This window comes from Lates calcarifer, linkage group LG20, assembly GCF_001640805.2.
Source record: "Lates calcarifer isolate ASB-BC8 linkage group LG20, TLL_Latcal_v3, whole genome shotgun sequence".
Taxonomy (NCBI): Eukaryota; Metazoa; Chordata; class Actinopteri; family Centropomidae; genus Lates; species Lates calcarifer.
In genome coordinates, this window is record NC_066852.1 from 8,401,869 (window position 1) to 8,420,213 (window position 18,345).

The 18,345-nt window shown below is 40.1% G+C and overlaps 3 protein-coding genes across 8 annotated transcripts in view; 2 read left to right on the forward strand and 1 right to left on the reverse strand.

Moving 5' to 3' along the window:
* Positions 1–4,434: 4,434 nt before the first annotated feature.
* On the reverse strand, positions 4,435–6,229 carry supt4h1 (SPT4 homolog, DSIF elongation factor subunit). Its single transcript, XM_018691599.2, has 5 exons — positions 6,044–6,229; positions 5,597–5,703; positions 5,460–5,515; positions 4,829–4,882; positions 4,435–4,724 (listed from the first exon to the last, which is right to left on the reverse strand). Exons 1-5 carry the CDS (start codon positions 6,110–6,112, stop codon positions 4,657–4,659), a joined length of 354 nt encoding a protein of 117 aa, XP_018547115.1. The 5' UTR covers positions 6,113–6,229; the 3' UTR covers positions 4,435–4,656.
* A 964-nt stretch (positions 6,230–7,193) lies between these two features.
* On the forward strand, positions 7,194–11,005 carry hsf5 (heat shock transcription factor family member 5). Of its 4 annotated transcripts, none has more exons than XM_018691604.2 (7): positions 7,194–7,482; positions 8,003–8,508; positions 8,752–9,081; positions 9,348–9,439; positions 9,563–9,943; positions 10,174–10,277; positions 10,412–11,005. In XM_018691604.2, exons 2-6 carry the CDS (start codon positions 8,019–8,021, stop codon positions 10,231–10,233), a joined length of 1,353 nt encoding a protein of 450 aa, XP_018547120.1. In that variant the 5' UTR covers positions 7,194–7,482; positions 8,003–8,018; the 3' UTR covers positions 10,234–10,277; positions 10,412–11,005. The 4 variants fall into 4 exon arrangements, with proteins under 4 accessions (XP_018547120.1, XP_018547118.1, XP_018547121.1 ...); XM_018691602.2 differs by having other exon boundaries at positions 7,196–7,458; XM_018691605.2 differs by having other exon boundaries at positions 7,196–7,458; positions 9,674–9,943.
* A 217-nt stretch (positions 11,006–11,222) lies between these two features.
* The window catches only part of LOC108893510 (E3 ubiquitin-protein ligase RNF43), a 75,570-nt gene continuing 68,447 nt past the window's right edge, over positions 11,223–18,345 (forward strand). For 2 of the 3 annotated variants that reach the window (XM_051078371.1, XM_018691601.2), the window contains exon 1: positions 11,223–13,075. In XM_051078371.1, the coding sequence (XP_050934328.1) occupies positions 12,854–13,075 (222 nt within the window). In that variant the 5' untranslated portion in view covers positions 11,223–12,853. The remainder of the gene's footprint in view (positions 13,076–18,345) is intronic. The other variant, XM_018691600.2, reaches the window with a different exon arrangement.

An 18,345-nucleotide genomic window follows, 5' to 3' on the forward strand; every position in this document is an offset into this window, starting at 1 on the left:
TGACATATAAATAAAGTTACGTTGCTATAAATAAACTATGCTCAGTGCAGACATTGCTGAATAGGCTCACTCACATTAAATAACTGCAAGAGGCCCAAAAGAGACCAAATTACTCATTATTTCCAGTTCACAAAATGATCAAATGATTTGAAGAATTTAATGTTTTCTTCCTTCCTCTCTCATTAAATCATCACACGACCACTCAGATTTCTCCTGTGACCCTCTGGAGAGGTCACAAGATACTATAGTGAAACACAGCTCCAACTCAGGCAGCTCTGACAGTAACATGCTGCTTATACACTGACGCATCAGTATTGAACATCTAACAGTAGAGAATAATATATCAGTCCCAGGAGACATTTGATTGTGGAATAAATACTTTTTGATACTTGAAGTAGTTTTGCTGAAAATTCTATACTTACAATTTTTTGAATGCAGCACTTTCATTTGTAATGGAGTATTTCTTACACAGTTACAGAGTGTCAGATGTGACGTACATTCTGTATGTTTCTATATGCCAACACTGTAGTAGATGCCCCCCTGTGTAAAAGGAATTGAAATCCTTCACTGTGACAAGCTGCTCTCAGTTCTGTAGCTGCTCTGTTGTCTGCAGAAGAGAGGAAGTGTTGTCAGCCTTATGAAACACTCTCACACACATCAGTTTGTGTCAGAGTGTGTGTAGCCTGATGTCCATCTCCCATGTGAAATATATCCTCTTACTTCCCCATCTCCACTTTATCCCTGTCAGACAGAGCACATTTCAAGACTGAGGTGAAGAAACCTTCACTTGCTTTTTGCTTCTTCTTTTTTTAAACAGAGGTCACTGAGCTGCCTAGACAGAGCAAACCTTCAGTCTGATCTAATACTTTCCCTTTAGCTCAAAGCCCTGACATATCCAAATAAGGGCAAAAGCCACAGTGAAGTTGCAAGCACCAATGAGGCCGTGACAGACGGGGCCTTGTGTGTGTCCCTGAGTGTGTGAAAATGAAGGGTGTGCTTCACTTTGCTCAGATGCTGCTACAACGCTTGATGTGTAGAGGAGAGCGCATGGGCGGAGCTGAGAGCCTTCCTGACAAAGCCTGCGGTGGTGGTGAAGGTCTTGCAGCAGCGAGCTGGTTTTGTTTTTAGTTTGCAACTCTCGTGAAATGACTTCAACTTCTTCCAAAGAGAACAGGTTCAAATCACATGGAAAAAAAGTGATGTAAAATGCTCTTTAGTGTGGAATTGTTTGTGAAACATAGAAGAAAAGGAGTAAAACTGGACAATTAAAGGATGTAGCACTCGTCTTTAGGTGCACTCAGTTCTATACTGGGTTAAAACCCCACATGGAGGCGTAGACACTTGTGGTTTGATCCTCATTTGATTAACAACTGTCTCCAACCACTATAGATTCTCTGTTCATAAAGTCTCTGTTCCACTTGTGATGGAACAAATGAGAAATATTTATCACTCTGTGCATCTGAATAACAGTGATAATTGATTTGCATGTCTTAGTTTTGGGGTTCAGGCTAACTGTGCTTAAGTATATTTCATAATTCCAAAATAAGAGGAAGCATTGGTCCTTATAAAATGAATGAGTTACTAGGTCTCTGTATTTAAGAGCTATTTCAACGACAACTTGTTTTTATTAACAAAGGTACAACCTACACGCACACAGTGACTGTCAGTTTAAATAATGACTGGTTGCCTTTTCTTTATAGTAAAAACTCACTGTGAATGTCAGTAAAATGAAGTTTATATGGCTACATGTCACACAGGTTCAGAACACGCACATTGGTCCATCACATAAAACAACATTCATAATGTCAGTAATAAAACTAAAACTATTTATACAGTTAACAAACTTATGAGGTGCTTTACATGGGCAAAGTGTGATTAGTTTTTATGTGTTGGTCATGTGCACTGAGAACAAATCAAATGTGAAATGTGCCAAAAAGCTGGGTGAGTATTACTGTGAAGGTGCAGTATTTATACACATTGGTGTCTAAACATAGTTGGGAATAAGACAAATTTGTCAAACCATCACTTTGGTCAAAACTGTAAGTTTTACAAAGACATTTCTAGCATCACCACAAACACACACACACACACACACACACACACACACACACACACACACACACACACAATAGTAGAAAATGGGATGAGTGGAAGAATGGTGTAAAAAATAAAATAGCAGACAAATGAATGCTGAAAATGAAATATAAAAAGAGCAGTCAAAACACGGGCTAATAAAGGCTTTAAGGCTATAATGGAGTCTTTGACCTTTGTCCTCATTGTGGCAGCAGAAGGAAAAAAAATCCTCATTGCTTTACTGTCATTAACAGTTACTGCTAATCTTCCTATACAGTGAAATTAGTGATTTTGATAAACTGATAAATTACTGACTCTGTGTGTAATAATGAAATGGCAGTGACGGAGATGTGTAACTATTTCAGAACCTTATCACATTTAGATTTAGAACTTAGTTTTTTAATCAGAGCTAGTTTCCTAAATTCATCATCTGTAGTGTGATGGTTTTGTACAGTTAGATGGATTGATAGATACATCGTAATATAACAGACGCACATCATTGTGCTGATTAATTATTCATTTTTACCTTTCATACCTGAAATAGATTTTTCTGCCTATACTTCTATTCTTTTATCTAGGTATGATTTTAAATACAGGACATGTACTTGTACAGAAGTATCTCTGCCATAATCTTTTATTTTTGATACTTTCATAAACTACTGTCTTTTAGTACAGGAAACTATTTCACTGTTAAGCACAACCTGAAAAAGATGAAGGGACAGAAGCAGACTAACTGTCTCTGTGGTAATAGAGAGTTCTCACACATTGTTGTAACCTGCTTCTAATGGAAATCAAGTTACAGTGTCATTGCCTGCAAAGGGGCCAAGACTGATGTACATGCAGTACTCGTACACTTCCTGTAGTGCAGGCAGAGGATGCAGCGCTCAGCCTTGTGTTTCTCTTGAGTTGCAGTTTGACATATGACCTAGTTAGAGTGCATTTGAGAATAGATCAAAGGAACTCCTGATGCATTCAAATTATTCAACATAGATGTTGCTTCCTTGTCCATGACAGTAAAAAACAAGTAATAATTGTGTGGAATCAGTGCAATATGATGCACATCGTTCAACATCTCTCCCTCTGTGGACCCATTGTGGTTTGTTCACAGATGTAAAGTGAGAAAAGTTCCTGCATGCATGAAACTGGGACAGCTTCCCTGTATATCATATCACAGATACATTTACCTTCTTAGGCTCTTTTCACCTCAGTATTTGGCATTTATTTTTGCCAGCAGTACATGTTACTTTCTTTTCTTCTTTTTATTTTTATCATGGGTGCCCAGTGAGTTGTAATCTGGTAGTGTGATAGAAGATCCTGAGATAAAGTCATCTGCTTCACTCTACTAAAACATAAGCTCAGCCTTTTTTTATATCACAGTGTGGTTTCACTAACCATGCCTTTGCACCAGGTGCCTGTGTAACGAAACACCAGCTAATAACATCTAATAAGACAACAGCAAGAGCATACTGTGCTCACTTACAGAGATTTAAAAAGTCCTCAGTATGTATGACCCCACTCCATCAGATAGCAGTGAAATTAGACAATGCCCTGACCCTCTGGCAATAATAATGTTCTTCCTAAACAGTAATATAAGCCAACAGTAGGATGCTACACCCAATACACACAGCAGCACAGGATGACAACTTATAAACCTGTTGTTCTGTACAGACTATTATACAATGAAACAGTAGCCACGGCAGTTACTGGAACTGAAAAGAACTTTAAAATCTAACAGGAGACACTACTTCTGACAGGCAGTTCTCTACTAATAGTTTAACTTGTAGTTCCCTCTACTGGCTATGAGTGGTGCTGCATGTAATTCAGTGAAAGGCACCATCTTGTGGTCCAAATGGATGAGTACAGGAATGTTTCATTAGTATTTGTTCAAACCAAAAATGATTTCAGTCTAGTCCATTGTCTCTTGTGTTTCAAATCAGTCATTTGTTCAGTATTTTGCGAGTGCAGTTATTTGACAGTGACTCACTGGGACACTGAATAAAGTTTGTACAAATATATTGTGGTATTTCAGTCTAGACTGACCATTTGTGAATGAAGATATGTCTGTACTCTTACATGACTCCACCATTTTGCCTTTTGAGATTAAGCGTGGTGAGGTCAGTCAGTTGTAGGGACAGTAAATGCTGTGTCATCCTGCAGTCTGCCTCACTGTGCTGAGTCTGTTATTCTCCCAGTCAAAGAGGGGAGTTACCTCTCTCAATGCAGCATTTTGAGCAGATGAGTCACTGACTTGTACTGAATAACAGTCTGCTTTGAGACTTACTGGAGTGTTCCCTTAAAAGATAATGACACATTCCCATAATCTCATTGTTTAAATCAAAATAAACAGGAATATTACGACAATTACTCATTCTTCTTATAAAACAGACCTTTATTTTTTTTTTTCGATTATTCAAAGAAATAAGAAATATCTGCTTTTTCTCCCCTGGATCACCCATGCAAATATATATAATCACAACAAAAAACAAGAATTGAAGAGTCCCACTATTGTAACTTCTTCCTGGAGTTGGTGCTGCAGTATTGTACACTGTATAATCAGATGATGTAAACTGGAAACAGTTGGTTTTAAGTCTTCACTGCTGTATCTCTGGATTTGTATATCACTCCTCTGCTTTTCAGCTCTCTCACGACACCTTCAGAAAAGGAGAAAAAAATTAGCAACATAAACTAGGAAGAAACTCCAATCAGGAAAACAGTGTGTAATTTGTTATAATATTGAGGCAGTAGAGTTAGAAACCTGGAGGTAGTCTGCCTGTCACTGACACAGCATATACACCGGGCTTGAAGTTGCCTGTGGGTTGAAGCACAAAATATACACAAGTGTTATCATTCACATAGCAATTCAATTCACATGTAAAGAAAATCGTGTCCTGACTGACAACATGTTGAGTTATACACCCACACAGAATTTCAACTTTTTTTTGCCTCTTTCAGCTCACACTTTTAGCTTTAAGGACCCACATTTCCTGTCGTCCCAGTAACAGCCGGCAGCTGTTTTAAGAAAACAACATATAATAGACCCACTCTATGCTACCTGCCTAGAACCAGACAGCAGACAAATACAACTAGGGACAGGCTGGTGAAAAAGTGGAATATGTAGCAACTTCAGAACTGGGCAGTGGAGGCCAAACCAGGATTATAATTTCAGTGAATACTGAGCTTCATTCGCCAGGTGGTCAGAAACTTGACTCCAACAGGATGATAATGTTGCTTTAGGTCTACTGGATGTGTGAGTCTGCAATTATTACTCTGGCTACCTGTAACAGTATGAGTGTGTATGAGTGTGAGCCCTTGATTTTGGAGTTCTTCTGCTTCCAACTTGTCAGACATGTATTACTGCACCTTTAAGTACACGCACACACCCTTACCTATCCTCTGCCATTTAGCTACCCAGCTGTCTTCAGGACTCATCATGGCTATCACACTGTGAACACAAAGACAGTAATGGTAAACATAACCAATATATGTGAAATTTTTGGATGATCAGTGCTACGTCGATGTTTACCCATCAAATGATGAACTTGTGCATTCATAAACCATCTCTCTGTTCCCCTTCATCTGGAGGTAAGACTCACAGTTGTCACAGCCGTCATATTCAAACTGGTCAATGGTCTAAAGAGGACAAAGAGGAGATGAGTGAATGGGTAATATGTTACAAGAACCCAGGACAAAAGACAAAAAACAAACAATGCAAAGTACAAGCGTGGTGCGTGTTTGAATTTAGCTACAATGACTTAGCTTGTTGCAAGACGAACACACTATGATCAACCATCATATCACATGAAGGGTTCCGTCAGTCTTTCGGTGGTATTCAGTAAACAAATGTCGCCATGAAATCATCATTTTAAACCTTAGCTTCGTGCGTTTGATACAAGAGAAGAAAAACGCTGCGCAAAGACGCATTAGCAGAGAAGCTAGCTCGATCGTTTCTGTCCCGGAGTTCACAATTTACCTTCACCAGCGAACAAAGAAGACACGCTCGCAGATGGCGTAGGTCTTTGGGGACAGTTTCCAACGCCATTGTGTTAAATTCCTGGGGTAAAATACTGTAGAAATATCAAACTTAACAGATCAGTGTTTTGAATGTATTTCTGTCGCTGAGGAATTACGTCACCGATGAGGACCTACAAGGGACCAGCACCGAGGTGTCGGTGTAGTGCCTGTATAAAAATCTCAATCTCCATCATGTAACCTTGTGAGCTCAATTACAGTAATTACGCTTAAGTTGTTTTGTATTGTTAGAAATTGTATATTTGTTCCACTTCGTTCGGAGAACTTGACTTGAATATGCGGACAGCGATTTTATTCACGTATTTCAAACATCTCTGCCAAAACTTTCCAATAATATTAATATACTAAATAGTCAAATATAAAAGCCAAGATGCAGATTTCTGTGCAAAGTAAGAAAATCAGACATTCCTTATATACCCTTACTTTTTAACTAAAATTGAATTTTATCTATTACTACCCCACTACTATTTGATCATCATTATTATTATTAGAAACACATTCACATAATTTCAAATTTACTTTTACTACTAATCTAATTAAATCATTTATTTACATGACACAGTTTTATTTATTTAGCCATTTGTTACAATACTGTGTTTTATACAATTCAGGAATGTTACCCAAATACATTAAAATTAAACGATGTTCAGTTTACTTTTACTAAAGTACATTTTAACTACAGCACCCTCTGTCACTCTTTTAATGCATATTTTTACAGTAGACATTGTGATATATCAGAGTAGAAAATGCACAGGTGCAATCTATCTATCTATCTATCTATCTATCTATCTATCTATCTATCTATCTATCTATCTATCTATCTATCATTTTTCCAAGGAAAGTAGCTGAATGAGAAATGTATGTTATTTTATATTTTAACAACCACTACATTACAAATATTGTACTACTTTTATTATAGGCTTATTTGTTGGAGAGCTATTTACAAATTAAACATTTCAAATAAAACATGTAATGTTATATTTGACGATGATATTATATTTATCAACAATACTCTAAACATGTGACAGTAAGGAACACTTTTACTTTGTATGGTTTTTACTTTGCTGCTAATATTTGAGGTAATAATTTTTAATACAGGCCTTTAACTTGCCATGGAGTATTTTTAAATTGTAGCATAGTTGAACTTGAATATTTTTTTTCCATCACGCATCTTTCTAAACCACACTGACACATAAAGCTGCTCACACAGTTCATAGATAAAAGGCACTGTAGTCTGGTGACGGTTGGCCCCAGCGTTAAGCTCAGGTGAAACGTTTGGACTCCCAACAACTTAAACGGTTTGGGAATTTCCAACGGCTCAGAGAGAACAGGAGAGGGTCATCTGTGGCGATCCAGGTATAGTCATCATGATATTCCTTTGTAAGTTTGTGTAACATAATTCAAAAATATGTAAGGTAACGTCGAAAGAATTTTCTGCAACCTTAAATAACGTTACTGTGCTAAAAATAACTGCAATTACAGAACTGGTTGTTGGTGAGCTAACGTTCGCTTCGTGCTAGCTAATGCTAACGCTAACTTTAAAAGTTAGCATTTTAAAGTTTCTTGACTTTGAGTACCACTAGAATATTATTTACGGCATTTTAATTTTTAGTTAACTTTGTCATTAACGTTAGACGTTTTAAGAATGTTGTAGGGTTAACTTAGCGGCGGTTTTAAGTTTGTCATAAACTGGTTTGAATTTGTTAAGGTCAGCAATTGCCAGTTAACGCAATGAGAGTGTTCCATCTTAGCTAGGTAGCCTACTTAATAGTTAATTGTATAACGGTTAGTAAATGTGTTGTGATGGATTATTAGCTAGCCAACTAGCTAATTGCTGAATGCTAGCGTGATATTTAGATGATGTCAAGACTACGTTCACCAGCATTACCTCTGTTTCCAGCTCTACAGACAAAAGCATGGATGTTGGTGAATATTCACTCCCAGAAAGCATCAATCCTAATAATTTCCCTGCCAAACTGTGGCGTTTGGTGAACAACCCGGCCAGTAAAGCCATCTGCTGGGACAGCTTCGGAGAGGTCATCATCATTGATCAACAGCTCTTTGAGAAACAGATCCTGTGTCCCACCACCACCTCAGATAACGCTGACGCTTTTAAAACAGCGAACTTCTCGAGCTTTGTCCGCCAGCTCAACTTGTACGGCTTCAGGAAAGCCGAGTCAGCTACTAAAGACGGCCAGCAAACTAAAAGAGACAGTGGGACGTTCCATCATTTTTACAACCCAAACTTCAGGAGAAACCACCCTGAACTTGTTGCGAGTCTAAGGAGACTCACTGTCGACAATAAGGCCAAGCTACAAGCCGGTCTGAACGTGAACTGTCGGCCTCCAAGTCGATACCAGAGATATGGTGGGGGTGATGATGGCAAAGACAAACCTGTGAAAAGAGGCAAGTACCACTGCATGACTTCTCATGGCTTTGGGGAGGAAGTGGTGTAATGAATAATACTGTAAAGCTGGACTCTTATCTTAAGCCTGTCAAGGACTGAAAGGGACAACCAGACTCCACAAAAAATCCTTATCCTGTATCACTTTTCACTTGAACGTATTATGTAACTTATTTTAATTCCACAATTAAATGTTTTAAATTTCACTGTCTTAAAGGTTGCTGTCATGCTTTGGTTTTTTCCAGTTTCTGCAGGCACTTCAGTGCTCAGCCCCACACATCAGTCAACTCATCCTTACTATCCACATAAAGCTCTGGAAGTGACATCACACAGTGGAACCCCAGCCCCGCCTCGATACCTGATAAGGGGTCACGGTGCAGCTCTTTCTCCTTCTGTCTTCACTGCAGACAAAGGGATGCCAGTATCTTTAAGCCATCATTACACTGGTGTAGCCTCAAGCTCCAATGCTGGCCATATTCAGCAGGGTTTACTTGCCCACACAAACCATGGAAATGCAAATTTCACCACTTTTAATCCTCGTAATCCACAGTATCCGCCTGGCCTCTATTCCCCAGGTGAGCATGACACCAGTTAATTTGTTAGGAGGCAAGTTATAAACCACACTTTTTTCACATCTCTTTAGTGAAATTGCACATGCATAGAAAGAAATACCAAAGCTAAAATGTACTCATAATGCAATGTTCTGTATGCTGAATAGCTATTATTTTGTAATTATGAATACAAATAAATACAGATTGCAACTCAAGTAGTAGCTTAAACCTAAACTGTACATTTTGATTTCGTGATTTTATAATATTATCCTTTGTTCTCCTTCTTGAAGTTTGCCATTGCTACCATACAAACCTTGTGGCATCACCTATGACTGGTAGTGGGCTTCAGACAGGGCTGTTCTCTCCTCTTGGTTATTACCAGGTAGGTGAATTGGAATGTATTTGCTACGTCATGCAATCTGTGACTGGTCACAACAAAAATGTGATCAAGAAAGATGAGTATATTTAACATGTACTGTGTCTTAAACATATGTCACCATTTTAGGCAGGATACCCTGTGCATATGTTGTATCATGGGGACCAAAGCCAGGACTCACAGAATAAGGAAAACCAGGAGATGAAAAAATGTGACATTAATTTAGACACAATTTTCCAGATTGCTGATGAAGTGATGCAAACTCCACCCAGTAACAGCTTTGTTAAAGTTGTGACCCCAGAGAAGGCAGGCCCTGTGTTAGAGCTGTCCTCCAACACCTGTAACACCACGCTGTGTGACAATCCTGCCAGCACTGTCAAAGGTGACCCTTTGTGTGCTGGACCCATTATAATGGCTGTGGCAGGCAATGTTGAACTAGTCACATGTGGAGAGCAGGAGGAATCTGTGGTCTTAGTACCCGAGCAAATGCCTGAAGACGCCATATTTGAGGTAAGCCTATACATTGTAGATTTCTGGAAGACGTGTAGTTTTATCTTTTTCAAAGGCAAGAAACTTTGCTCGGAAAGACTGAGGTCTGTCCAACTGTTTGCAAATAGAATATTCATCAATTATGTTTACTCTTATATTTTATAGCGTATGTACTTTTATTAGAGAATATTTAACAGCTTAGCAGAAGAATTGTACATTATTTTCTGTGGTCTCCGCTGTGCCATGGCAAGGTTACCAGTGATGATGGAAACACTGAGGTTGAAGGTGTCAAGGTTAGCGAGAGTGACTGATCCCAGTCAGGTTTAACAGCAACAGCAGGACACCAAATCTTTAGGTAAGACATTACTGAACATTTATGCAGCACATTTAGAGTGCAACTACTGGGATGAAAGTAATTCAAATGAACGTATGCTTGCTAGTCATAACTGCAACAGCTTTACTAACTGTTGGTTATATTTTTCATTTTAGATCTCAACATGTTGATTTGATTGGCATGTGACAGGGAGTCTTGAGGATGTGATGTGTAATAGTGAAGTTTTCACCAGGCTTCATTATGCACTTTAATGATTGTTGTGTTGGTATGTTTTAATTTAAATCTTATTTTAAACATTTTGCAAAATGTACATTTTTATTAAGAATTAGAATTACTTGTACCACAGTGCACTTAAAAAAATGTAAAGAAAGATCTACATTTACCTAGATTTTTACACCTTATTTTATAACATGTTTTTCCAACTTGTGATGTTTTTAAAGAATTGTGATTTATAGTATGATTACACATATTTGCAGCAGGAAACCTACCTAAACTCAGCCTCTCTCCATTTTGAGATGCACATTTTGACTTACATTTTAATTATATAACTTGCTTGTCATAGTAAGTTACAGTAAATGGGGGAGAATATAAATTATTTTAGGAAAATATTAAAATGTATCTACTAGTAACTGCTTTGTGGTAGAGATGGTGGTGGTATTTTCCCCACCTTTTTATTTTGCATTGCATCTCTTAAAAGGTGCAGTGTTTTTAAACATGTAACTTTCAAAGACACGTGTTATTAAAATTAATATAGTGTCGATAATAGTTTCGATTGTCAGTGTATATTTCATTGTGTCTTCCTGGCACTGCGGCTGGGTACAGCAGGCGTCTGCAGGTTGTGTAGGATTTTGTACACTAGAGGGAGCCACTCACTCGTTTTTGCAGCGCTGCTGCCGTGCGGCTGCTCCTCCCTCAGCATCTAATGCTGCCTTCAGGTACCACTCAGAAACTCCTTTTACTTTATTTCTTGAACTTTTTTTTTATTTACTTACTCTTAGATTTAAATGCATTTCGATGTACAAAGCGAAACCTGTTAAAAGTACATTTTACTGAAAATAGAGAATACAAGCTGTGAACTCTTACCTTGCATTTTTGTCAGGAGCAGTATTATAAGAACATACAATACCTTAAACACAAGTAGGGCACATGGCCTTTCTTTTAAACAAGACAGGTGGCAAAAATCTCGTTTCCCCAACACATCGGTACTTTTCTGGTGGCTCGGGTGCGGAGTTATATGAAAGCCCAATCTCCGACAGCACGCGAAGGCAGCAGGACAGTGAGCAGGTAGAGACTGTCAATGAGATCCCAGGGGAGCGAGACAGAGTCCGGGAGGTAGACTTTTGGGACGGTGGCATAGCAGTACACTGTGTCTCTCCATTTTTATCAACTTTAAGTGGGAACCCCGAGGAGTTTGGAGCACTTTTATTCCGTACTTTTGTAGTGTTTTTTTCTCCGTTGTCGTTGATGATTTTGATAAACGATTCATTTTCGCTCGGTGTTCTCAGGAGGATCGTATCTAATTTCTCACAGTGCAGCGGAGGCACTGAACTCGGGAATGCCTTTTTTTCTCTTTTCTTTCCTTTTTTTTGGAAACGGCGAATAGTTTTAAATGAGTGCCGACTGTAGAAAATAAGTGAATGGGTCTGTTACAGAAGTCGCTTTGGTTTCGGACCCAGTATAATTATCACGTTATAAATGAAGAAACGCAACGGCCCATTTGCTTTGGTTAATAATAAGGTAGAACGGTCGAGGATTATTTTTCGCAACTCCGTGATTGTAAAAAATATTACCCAACTTTTTTGGCACCACATTATCTGTCACCATGCCTTTTAAGTTTCCGGCGGCAACCTGTAACCCAGCCTTTGAAGTTCAAGTCGTCGCTCTTCAGCGTTTTCGGTGGATTTATCCAGAAAATGTGGCGCCCACAGGACGTGCTGCCTTTTGACGCTGTTTGTCAACTCGTGTTCGGTCACAAAATGTGATTATAAGGTACAGTGACTGGTGTACACTGTGATAATAATATTAGTAGTAGTTCGGATACGGATGAAGATCGATACACTGTTGCCAGGACCTGCCCTTCTGGGAGAGGATACAACAGTTCAACTATAAGGCAAACACGTTCCAAATGAGGACATTTGTTGTGTGTCTCATGAAGACCAGGCTGTTGGAAACCAATGCCCTCTTCAAGCTCTAACACAACTCAACGTGTCTTCATGGTGCATTTGTACATGCAATGTTTCGCCACCCATATTAATGACACTGGATAAAAGTTATCACTATAGCTTGTTTTTATCTCGGAAGATATCAGTTTTCTGTAACGAAGGGGCTGGCTCCATGTGGGCATTGGGTGATACGCTTTTCTATAACGTGTAGAGTTTGAATATTAACTCTGGTGCTGAATGGTAGTTTGAGTTATGAGTGTGAGTTATGCTGGCAGTCCTCCAGCTTTAAAATTTTGGATTGTATCTATTTCGCAGTAGTCGCCGAGGCAGAAAGAAGAAGTGGGACGTATATACATATTTTCTTGTTTATCCGTGGTGCTTGCCTGCTTTGAAGTCCACCATGTGCGGCCGGGCACCGCCGCTACAGCCGAGGCCATGACCGTCCCCCAGCGGCGCCTGGCCGGGCTCTGGCCGTGGCTGCTCATGGCGGCCCTGCAGGTGGTGCTGGGCCAGCCGGGCCTGGAGTCCGAGCGGCCGGCCCTCCGAGCGGTCATCAAGGTGACACTGCTGAAGAACGAGCCTACAGGGAAGCCCATCACTCTGGAAGGGGTGTTCGTGGGTGGAAGTGCCGGCCACGCGGAGGGAAAACTAATGCAGGTAAGGTGTAATAAAAGAGTATCCACATTCTAAGATCACACCAGGGCTTCCCATTATCACCCAGTTACGTCCAAACAACTAAAAGGAGGAATTCTCTCAGGTTTTCAGTGGACAGGGTTGCAGGGTGCTGGTGGGCACCTGTTGTCAGAGTTGTTGTTCAGCTGTCTCACGGGGCCAAACGTTGTTACAGGCTCCCCTGTAGAGCGAATTGAGCTTATAAAGTTGTTAAGGAAACAATGCCTTGGTCAAAAAGACTTGCAGTCAAGACTTGCACTTGACAGCAGTGTGGGAATGTTTGGTCTTCTTCTTCATGTATAGTATTTAATAAACTGCCTTACTACTTGCCATCCCTTGTGCCTTGATATACATTTACTTTGACCTCTTGCTCTGATAATCATATTGTCCAAGGCAACCCTCCCATTGACAATTTCATTGTAGCAGAGGAAATGCGGCTTAGATCAGGATTACTTAAGTGTTCTCCTATAGAGTATTTAAATCAAAAATGCGGATGAAGTTAAATGGTGTTACGCTCCAGGAACCTCTCTACAGATCCACTGGACTAATCTGTACCATTACTGTTACCAACTGGAAAGAAATAATTAAGCATTAAAAGCTCATAGATTAGAAGGGCTCCATGTAAAAAGCATTAATTTGACAATTAGTTTTCAGAACACACTGTCCTGTCTGTCAGTGCATCAATCCCTCTGTGGAGTGACTGCTGGCCCTGCATGTTTCCCTAACCTAAAAAACAGTTTACACAGCATCCACTGTCTGATAAACCAAATGATGTTAACACCTGTACTTGTTGCTATACGCCATCAAAATACTGGAGTGACCATGGGTTACAGCACACTGTATCTTTCCAAGAGCTGCTCACAATACTACCCTTTCCACTCAGCACTCAGCATGTGATGACAGAATATCTAAATTCCTTTAACAATAGTGATGACATACAGGTGTTATTGAGGTTAGTTTGTTTTCAGTCTATTTTTACTTCCCTTAAAAACATGGGTTTGGTTAAGGTTGCCAACTTTTGTAGGTGTATCTTTTCTAAGGTGACTGCTTTGTTTTGCAGTAACTATTTATGGCATCTAATGATCTTCCAACTTTTTTAATATGAAGGTGTGGTTGGAGACTGCTAAACAACACAGCAAATCATGTGTAGACCCATGCAAACTTATTATTTAAGCAAAAGTGTTTTTTTACCATTTAGAAAACAGCATGTCATTACCCTGCAAATGCAAAGTATGCAGTCTATTCAGTGTGCATATTTAGGATTCAGGAGTGGATTAAGGTTCCCAGGCCATAAAGCTTTGCTGCGTCAATTTATTTGCCGTTTCCAAAGAAACAGGACGACAGATATGAGGTACTGTAGGATCTTGTCTCTCCTCACTCACCAGGTGTGGGAGGTTTTGTGAATGGTGAGCCAGATGCTGCAGTTTGCCATAATTGATAAGGATTTACATGGCTTCTCCATGGAGAAAGCCCAGTGTTAGGGATGGTGAAAAGCCATTGCTGTTTTCCTCTCTAGTTAAAACAATCTGACTTTAATGTGTCTGTGTGGGATGTTGGCAACATCTCGTGGAGGCAAAACACAGTGTAGCTGAGATCAAAGACACTTCCACCTTTCTGGGATTTCCATCTTTAATTTTTTCCCTATAAAATCTTGCACAGTTTTTTGTACAGATCTGCAGGTTAAAAGTTGTTAACCCCCTGTCACCGGGTCTCAATAGAGTTTCAGCAACACACTGTACATTCTAAGCTATAGTGCATATTACACTGGCACATGGGTGATGGGGCTTGATTGAGATTGTAGAAGTGATAACTGGCTATATTTCCCTAAAGGTGTGAAGGAAAGTGCACCAGTGCCATAGTCATCTAATACTTTTATCTCTGCCACAGTCAGAATGGCGACAGCCTAATCCTCTGCTGATAAGATCCCTGTTTTTTCTTTTTGCGGGCTAAAGAGTCAGTAGAGTTGGTTTTGTTCGTGCCTTTGTTTTTTTGTTTCCCCGTGTCAGACTATTGATTGTGGTTCTGTCCAAGGTTAGGAAGGTATAGTTTTGTCAGACTCTCTTCCCAGGCTGTTCCCACAGTGCACGGAGGTGGTGTTGTGCTGCAGGATGCTCTTTGTTGCAGCTTAGGCCTGTTCCAACAGGTCCTCATTGCCTCTGCAGGCTGCTTTACTGTTCCCGCTTTATGTTCTTGTCTTCCTGTGGACGAGGGGGATGAAGGCTGGAAAGGAGGTTGCGTTCCATAGATTGATTCTCTGCCTCACAACGTCTTTGTCCTCTTTCTGTCACAGATCATGATCTCTCCTCTGATAACCCATTCCGGCCTATTAATATATTCTCATAATCATAAAACCAAATTGGAAGATGTCTTCTATGAGGCTAAATTCCTGTTATTTCTGTTATTACTGTAGGAGTTTCAGAAGTTACCCCATATTTTGCTCTGGACCTCGCTGAAGCATCACAGCCAGTTTTCATAAGCTGCAGTTATCACTTGTTATTTTGACCACATGCTGATCTTCATTAAAATGTTGCCATGCTGTTATTGCTTTTTTAAAATTTTCAAGGTTGGCATATAGGAAACCAACATCCAGCATTAGAAGACCATAGGAGTTTTGTACTGGTAATGTGACACTGAAAAAGATTCATCTTTACTGTGCTGATAAAACAGTACAGATGTACATTTTGTAGCCTTTTGGTAATACTGGATTTTGTTAAAGTGGAGCAGGAGCTATTTCTGTTATATACCACGAGATCATGTTTGTTAATGCATGTAAGCTCAGAGTAGAGGGTATAGAAAAAGTTACCAGTCTTCATCAGTGTATTCAAGTCATGAGACTTTGCTTTGGTACGAATCCCTCTGATCTATTAAACTGTGATCTTCCTGGAAGTATGCCCTGTCCTCTGAATGAACACGTTCATTGGAACACTGGCTGGGGTCTGGCCAGCACTATTTGGACAAATACAAATACAGAGGAATTTTGACTCTCTCTCCCCCCTCCAGAATGAATCTTGCATAGTGACCAGAGGAGAAGTGCAAAGGCTTATGGGATAACTTTAAACTTGAAAGGATTGTCAACTGTCCTCTGGCCTCTGTTTAGAGAAGGAGTTGGAGTTTATCCTCCAATGGGCATTGTGCCCAATTAAAGGACATCGTAAAAGCTCCACCTATTTTTGCTTAAAGCCGCCTTGACTTTCTTTTCTTCCTCACGCTGTATTTTTGGGTCTTTGTGCTTTGAAATGTTGAATTGACCTTTGAGAGCTCCCTTAAATACATCAGCTATAATTAAGGCAGGCCAGGCAATTGACTGAATACCAGTTAACTCTGCACTTCACATTCTTTCGTCTCCCTTCTCCGTGTCCCACAAGGTACTGAATGCCTCCCTCAGCCGTCCGAGGACACTATCTGCACATTTCCCCCGGCTGGCCCTCAGCACGGCCGTTTGGGAGCGAGGGATGGGAGGGCGGAGGGGGGCGCTGAGGGAGAACATCAAAGAGAGTCCAGTTCCGAACGTGAGCTGGGATGATTAAAAACCGAGACTGTTTACACTGCACTTCCCATATGGGCCCTCTCCTCCCCCTCCCTCTAGATTTCTTGTCCATGCTTCCTATCTCTGGATGAGATAACATCCTGTCCAGGGCTCCTCGGGGCTCCTCACTGCTTTACATTGCTGGGGTCGCTGCCGTGCATAGTTTGCATATGTGACATGTATATTTTGAAGTGTGAGCAGGAGCCTGGAGTTTTTTTTTCTTTGATATTAACTCTCTGAATTCTTAATTGTGTGAGAGCTTGATTAGACAGGTGAAAATTCAGACTTAAAAATAATGAAATAATGAAAATCTGCACATTTCTGGGTTGCTTGGAGTTACTTTATGTCCTTTGAAAATCCATGATGCTTTTGGTGGATTTGTTATATGTAGCAATGAGAGTGTGGATGAATTGCAATGTTAAAAGGATCATCTTGTCAGTAAAATGGCTGAAAATCGGATTAGTGTTAATGACAAGTGCTAAATTTTCACATTAAACTTTATGTTTTGCTGTCACTTTTATTTACTTCAGTCATTTACTCGTTAATGAATCTGGAGCACGGTTTTAGGTAATAAATTCCAACATTTGGCAAACAGATTCACTCACTCCCCTTATAATATAATAACAGTGAGAGTAGCAGCAGACTGGAAGGGGCCTGCTCTGAATTCTGCTGCAATCCTCAGTTCACATTCACAGTGATCATGTCTGGCATGCAAAGCTCTACCATGTCCACTAGTATGGACACCATATGAGACCTCAAGATACACAGCAGTAGAATCACGTCCCCAGTCCATCCTATCTGGCTTGTGGTGACACTGGCAGTTACATAAAGGAATGAATGAAATCGCTAGAAGCTCACAATTTCCGCCTGCTTTGCCACAGTGCCTGTTAGAAAGAAGATAGACTTTTCTATGATTAAGTTCTTTCTTGTATAGAAAGGGAGGCATTTAGGGTCAATCATCAACTTTAAACCCAGTATATAACATGAGAAACATGCTCAGTGCTGTTAATTCAAAGATTATTCATATTCCTTTTTGTAGCCAACTCACACAGATTTGTTGTTGTCAAGATGTGTTTGTCTTTTGTATTTCCATATGGTCATCAGCTCAGCCTGCCTGCTATTGCTTTTCTATCATCTCCACCTTTGAGTGATGTGAGACTTAAATTCTGTGTTGCCTCTGGCTCTTGACTTGAACAGACCCCACGTGTGTCCAAGCTATCAGACAAGCTCTGGACTAATGGTCTCTATTGGGCAGGGATCTAACAAAGCTGCAGCCTGCAGCACAGGAATCAGGGGCCAGTTCTGTCCTGCCCACCCTCTTCCACAAGTGATGGCTGCTGAGATGTTTCTTAACATCCCAACAGCACTGAAGAGGGGAGAGGCAGGTAAGGGAAACATGGCAAGTCTCTTAATCCTGCCGGCCCCCTTCTTTTTAAGTCATTAGACCAGGTCTGGAATTCTTGAATGTTATACAACACATTCTTGTCTACTTTTCATAGCTCTCCTCATGCACATAACCAGGGCAGGTTTCTGTTACTTCAGTACACACTGTGACACTATTACTCTTTCACTCACCCACTCACTACCTCATTTGTGCACATAATTAATTCCACATTCTTTGCAACATACCCATGTAGAACTTGCAAACGCACACATGCTAAGTACACACATGCACACTATGCAGTATGGTAAAGGCATTACCACTAGACTTATCCTTGAACCAGCCCAC